Consider the following 6,734-nt stretch of genomic DNA (forward strand, 5'->3'; position numbering starts at 1 on the left):
CCAGACCCTCTGTTTGTGGTCCAGTGCAGCACTGGCTTTCAGGATCTCACTGAACATGTCCTCCCTTGTCCTCTTCTTCCTCCTCCTTATCAGGGTCAGGACTTCTGTGGCTGCAGAGGGGGCACTCCTCAAAGGCCACCGTGCTGGAAGCTGCTGATAAAAGAGACAGATGTATCATTTACAGTCACTGTGGAAAGGGAAAGGGAAGTTTCAAAACCACCTTCCCTTATTCCCATCATCACTTTTAAGAAGACATGCTTAGTGACACTGGCAGCTTTGGAGCACCTCGGTACAACACCGCTTTCCAGCTCCAGCCGTGTTTAGTATGGCCTACTGGGGTGGTGGTGGGAAGGATTTTCCATTGCCTGAAGCTATAATATTTTAGGCTCCATTCCAGGGATATGATTATAGGGCAATGGCACTGATTACTGGCACTATTTGCCACAGGCAGTGGTAGGGTGATCACCTTCTGAAAAGGCAAAAGTGGGACACATCCACGATCCTGGCCCCCTCCATGGCCGCACCCCTTCTCTTCCCATGAGTCCCCACCCCCTACTCCTCCTCTTCCCCCGAGGCTCCGCAGCTGCACATAACAAGGGAGAGCTCCTAGGTGGGCAATCAGGAAAAGGGATTTCAAAAAATATGCAGGGATTTTAAAAGGGTGTGCAGCTTCTGGTCTCCACGATCCCGAGGCAGTTGAGTTCACCATTGTGACCAGCAGAGTCATTGTTGCATGGAATGGGGCATTGTGGGACAGCTGCTGGAGGATTGTTAGGGTTGACACAGGTCATGCACTGTCTACACTCATGCAGCATCAACCTCTGTAAGTCGACCATGGCTCAATGCCACTCAGGGAGGTGGTTTTACTGCATCACCTTATCGGTGTGCTTACATCAGCCAGAGACAAAAGTGTAGACACATGCACAAATAGATTGATGCAAGTTGACTTATGTTGACCTAACTTTCTAGTATAGACCAGGCCTTAGACGCACCCATGATCCACAGAACCCTCCACTCAGCTGCTGAATAACCCTGTCGGCACCTAAGTTTCTGCCTCAGGCAGGCATCCAGATGCCTAGCTCACTGCTAAGCCCCAGAGGGAACTTCAAAGCAGGTGAAGTTGGACGTTCCCCCACCAAGCTCCCACACAGGGCCTGATCCTGTAGGTGTTCTGAGAGCACGTCACTCCACCCAACACAGCTGGTGGGGTGGGGAGGCAAATGTCGCCTTCAAGCCATTGGTTAAGGCACTCAGCTGGGAGATGAGAGTAGCCACTTCAAGTCCCCCCTCTGCCTGAGGAGAAGGGGCCTGAACAGGGATCTGCCCCCGCCCTCAGGGGAGCGCCCAAACCACTAGGTTATGGGATAGCCTGACATGGGGCTCCTTCCAGCTATCCTGCTGCAGCCATTTGACTCTGCATCCATAATTAAACATGCCTTGGTCCAGAGAGAATGTGGGACCCACTCCGTAGCCCAGTGGTGGGGGCACCCCGCTAAGGGGGGAACACCTGTTCAAACACTGCTCCCTACCAGGCAGAGGGGGGGAGCTGAGTTGGGGTCTCCATAGGATATCTCAAACTCCTGCGCTAGTCCATGGGTGCAGTCCTTTCTCCCCCCATCCCACTCCTGGTTAAGTATGTGCCACCACCAATCTTGCAAGAAACAACTTTAACACCTGACTCCAGAAGGGCTCCCGGCAGTGAATTGCTAGAAGAGCTAGGCACCTCCTTTCTGCCTGGACTTAAGCGCAAAATTCTCTGCTAGAACACATCCTTCTCCTTGGCATCTGCTACTGGCTGGCATAGGCAGCTCCCCACCTAGTGTGCTGGCTTTGTGCATCCCCCCTCAGGCATCTACCTCTCCCCAGGCATTGTATGGAGATCTGGGGCACCAAAGAGAGGATCTGTGGTTTCCCCTGGGTGGCAGGTCACCTAAAAGTTAGGCACTGCAATACAGGGCATTGCAATGGCTAAGTGGCTCCCCCACCCACTAGGCAATCCTTCCACCCCATGTGGTTATAAATCCTCTCCATTCTCATTCGTGAACCTCCTATGAGTACTGCTGCCCCTGATAATACGGAAGCTGCAAGCAACAGGTAAGGCTTGACAAGGGGGTATTTATTTCCTATGATAGCCATTGGCTGGCAAAAAAAGACACCTGATGACAAAGACCTATGATAACTTTAATGGGCAATAGAAGCAGCAGAGGGTGGGCTAGGAAGGAGTTGCTATATCTGATGAACAGGGCTCCAGGGAGTGACTCACCAACCGCCCTTAGAGAACAGACATGGATAAATCTTCTACACGCAACACCAACTCTTTGCTGCCAGAGAAACCCAGAGTCAGCCACACAGGTCATAGGCAGTGAGCAAGAGGTCTGAGTTTATTGATATTCAGTCTCACTGAGAACAGTGAGAGGGTCCTTTGGTTACTTAACATTTGGCATCCAGATCCTACTGTGATAGGAGCATCAGCGATAGATAGATAGATAGATAGATAGATAGATAGATAGATAGATAGATAGATAGATAGATGAACTTCAGTGATTCCTTTTGTGGCCAGCAGTACCTTGACGTTGAGAAAGAAACAGTTTCAGCTGGGATAAAGCCACACTTCTCAGCACAGTAAGTTAACTGTTGTCATTAAATCCCTGGGATTTTTAAGGGGTTGAATTTAGCCATATAAATGTGAGTGACAATGTCCACATTTTACTGTGAATTTAATCAGCCTGGTATAGCTAATCCCATGGTACCCACGGACAAACTCATTTCGCTTAATTTTTATCTTTTTTACATAATGGGGAACATGGGATCTGAATGGAGACCTTGAGTCCAGTTTCTGCACTGCCAGTGTCTTGCCCTGTAATTTTGGGCAAGGGACTGAACATCCATGGCTTTCTGGTTTCCAGTTTGTAGAAGGGGTGTAAATCAGGAACAAATTCACTAAATTCAGTGGGATTGGGCTGTCGTCCATGAGGTCAGATTCAAGGCTTTTAGATTCTCTTAGACACTTGGGGCCAGATTTTTAAAGACGCCTAGCGGGATACTGAGATGAACCTAGGCACGTACAACTCATTAAAATCAATGGATGTTAGGCATCTAGATGCTTTTGAAAATCCCACTGAGCACCTAAACACCTTTAAAAACCTGGCCCTTCATTCTTGATCCACTGAGTGATCCAGTGGCAGGAAGAACTTTGCTCCAATTAGAGCTGGTCAGGAATTTTTCAATGAAAGGTTTTTTTTGTCAGAAAACACTGATTGTCAAAACCAAACCGTTTTGCTAAAATGTACCAGTTTCAATGAGACGTCCATCAGGAAGGCATCTTTATACTTTTGAAAATCCCACCCGATGCCTAAATACCTTTAACAATCCGGCCATCTATGGGGTAAGGCAGCAGCTGAGCGGGGGTTTTGTGACTGTCCGTGGGGCATAAATGTTGGACTGAGGCGCCTAAAATGGCATTTAGGGGCCTAAGCCCCTTTGTGAATCAAGAACTTAGTCAGCAAAGTGACCAGACAGGGCTTAAAGACACCCCCAGCCCAAAGCCAGCACCCAAACTCTCTCCCAGAGCCTGCACCCCTCACCCCTCCTGCACATTCACCCCCTGCCCTTGCCTGGATCCTGCACCCACCACCCAAACTCTGTCCTAAAGCCTGCACCCCCAACCCCTTCCCACTCTCTCCTGCCCCCAGACTCGCTCCCAGAGCCTGCACCCCAGCCCTCCGCACTCCCTCCCAGAGTCTGCACCCCTCACCCCTCCTGCACCCACACCCCTTGCCCTAGCCAAGAGCCAGCACTCAAACTCTATCCCAGAGCCTGCATCCCTCACCCCCTCCTGCACCCCCACCCCCTGCCACAGCCCAGCGCCTGCACCCAGCACCCAAACTCCATCCCAGAATCTGCACCCCAGACCCCCTCCTCCACCCAAACTCCGTCTCAGAGTCCAACCTCTCACCCATCCTTCACCCCACTCTCCTGCCCCAGCCCAGGGCCTGCACCACAGACCTCCTGCCCCCACCCAAACTCCCTCCCAGAGCCTTAGGCAGGTGGGGGGTGGAGTTTGGGGGGCAGAGCTTGGGGGGCAGGTTCTGGGTACCACCAAAATTTCTACAAACCAGCCACCCCTGTACATGGTGATGGAGAAGAAAAGGGAGAGTCTTGTTATTTTCCTGAGCTGCAATATATGTCCTGCAGCATAATATGTAAAACCAGTCTCTATCTACCTTCTGTTTCTCGTTCCATGACCATTTCTCATTGGCCTTCCCTCTGCAGTGTATATCTACACAAGAAATGTCCAACAGAACTACCGTTACTGAGTTCTTTCTCCTGGGATTCTCTGATGTGCAGGAACAGCAGATTTTACACTTCCTGGTGTTTCTAGTGATTTATCTGGCAGCCCTGGTGGGGAATCTTCTCATCATCACAGTCGTAGCCCTCGACCAGCATCTTCACACCCCCATGTACTTTTTCCTGGGCAACTTATCCTTCCTAGACCTCTGCTACATCTCAGTCACCATCCCCAAGTCCATGGCTGACTCACTAACCAACAACAGACTTATCTCTTTCTCTGGATGTGTCACCCAAGTCTTTTTGATTGTAACTTTTGCAGTAGCAGAGCTGGTATTTCTCACGGTGATGGCATATGACCGCTACACTGCAATCTGCCACCCTCTGCATTACAGGGTGACTATGAACAGAGGAGCATGTGCCCAGATTGCAGCTGGCTCATGGATTAGCAGCATGATCTGCTCTGTATTACACACAGCTAATACCTTTAGGTTACATTTCTGTGGGTCCAATGTTATCGCTCAGTTTTTCTGTGATATCCCACAGTTGCTAGAGATCTCTTGCTCTGATACACATGCTAATGAAATAGTCATGATTGCCCTTGGATCGCTTGTAGATGTGGTCTGCTTTGTATTGATAATTGTGTCCTACATTCACATCTTCTCCACGGTGATGAGAATCCCCTCTGAGCAGGGCAGATACAAAGCCTTCTCCACCTGCATCCCTCACCTGGTTGTTTTTTGTTTATTTATCAGTACAGCATCATTTACGTACATGAGGCCCAGGTCAATGTCTTCAAAATCTCTGAATCTGACGGCTGCTGTGTTGTATTGTGTGGTGCCACCACTAATGAATCCAATCATTTACAGTCTAAGAAACAAAGAGATAAAAAGTTCTCTGTGGAAAATGATAGGCAGGATATTTTTTACCAACAAAAACAAATTTCTCACACTGAACTCTTAGCGTCTGACTGGAATAAAGTAGTCCCATGCTCTACCTTATGTAATAGTCCAGGCTGACTTTGTATGAGGACCAGCCTATGTTCATGTTAGGGTTAGAACTTGATGTTTTGCATTTTCTGATTTTGGCTGAAAGGTTTTAAAATTTGAAAGAAATATGGGGAAAAATATTTAAAGCATCTAAGTGTCCCAGGAGCCAAAGTCCCATTTTCAAGTAAGACTCAGGCACTTCTGAAAATGTTACTCTTGGGTGCTCAAATCTCGATGAATTTTTGATAGAATGTGTGAGTCTAATTTATCTTTTGGCACCTTTGAAGAGCTAATTGAAATTTTTCCATTTCCTATTTTGGAATATCTACTTAAAAAGAACTTTTTTTTAATGTTAAAATGTCATTTCCAAATAAAAACAATGATTTTTTTCATTTCAAAATGCTAATTCCACTTTTTAAAAAAAAATGAAATGTTTTGAATGGGCATTTTGACTTAAAATGTCATTTTAATATCATTTTAAGTCAAACTGACAATTCATAATGATTATTTTCAGTGTTGTTTTGTAGCTGTGTTGGTCCCAGGATATGAGAGAGACAATGTGGGTGAGGTAGTATCTTTTATTGTACCAACTTCTGTTGGTGGAAGAGACAAGTTTCCGAGCAACCTGAAGAAGAACTGTGTAGCTTGAAAGCTTGTCTTTTGCACCAACAGAAATTGGTCTAATTCATAATGACATTTTTCATTTGCAGTTAACATTTCTAAATGAAAGAATTTTCATTGGAATGTCAAAACATTTCATTCTGGTTAAAAAAAATCAGCATTTTTGGTTTTGACATTTCCCAATCAAGTTTTTGAGAACTTTTCATTCTGTGAAAATGTTTGATATTTCTACTCCTCAACACTATCTAAGATGAAAACAAATATCAAAATACTAGAATTTCTCACAGAAGTTTCTGTTTTCCAACCAGGTGTAAACCCCAGGCTTTTACACTAACAACATTCTCACTTTGACTTTACAAGGAGTAGGCTTTTGACCTGAAGGACTGGGGAGGGAAAAGGGGCCCTTGGGGAGAACCTAGCTTTGGCCTGCAGATGGCCTTATTTACACCCCAGCTCCAGCTCCTCCTCACCCTCCATATGGGAGGTAGGTGCACTTTCATCCATTTCCCCATTCTGTCCATTGAGCAATGAGTCCCTTTTAACTAGGGCTGGGCAGAAAATATGTTTTTTTCTGTAGAAAATTTTGACTTTATGACAAACAACCCCTCCCCCCAACTTTCAGCTGAAAATGTAAATTTCTATTTGGAAATACCACTGCCATGTCTCATGGGAGTTGCAGTTCATGTGCTTCAAACCCCTGTTCTCCTCTATGGACAGGCTCTCTGGCTGGACAACACCTGCAATATAGGATTCCTTCTTCCTGAGCCACTGTGGTGCATCATGAGAGTTCCATGGCTGCAAGAGTGGCAGGCGGAGGGGTCTTGCAGGGGAGAGAGG

The 6,734-nt window shown here is 46.9% G+C and overlaps 1 protein-coding gene across 1 annotated transcript; it reads left to right on the forward strand.

Moving 5' to 3' along the window:
- Positions 1 to 4,290: 4,290 nt before the first annotated feature.
- On the forward strand, positions 4,291 to 5,250 carry LOC128848015 (olfactory receptor 14A16-like). Its single transcript, XM_054047726.1, has one exon. The coding sequence runs from the start codon at positions 4,291 to 4,293 to the stop codon at positions 5,248 to 5,250; it is 960 nt and encodes a 319-aa protein (XP_053903701.1).
- The last annotated feature ends 1,484 nt before the right edge of the window (positions 5,251 to 6,734 follow it).

Source organism: Malaclemys terrapin, chromosome 13 (genome assembly GCF_027887155.1).
Source record: "Malaclemys terrapin pileata isolate rMalTer1 chromosome 13, rMalTer1.hap1, whole genome shotgun sequence".
Lineage (NCBI taxonomy): Eukaryota > Metazoa > Chordata > Testudines > Emydidae > Malaclemys > Malaclemys terrapin.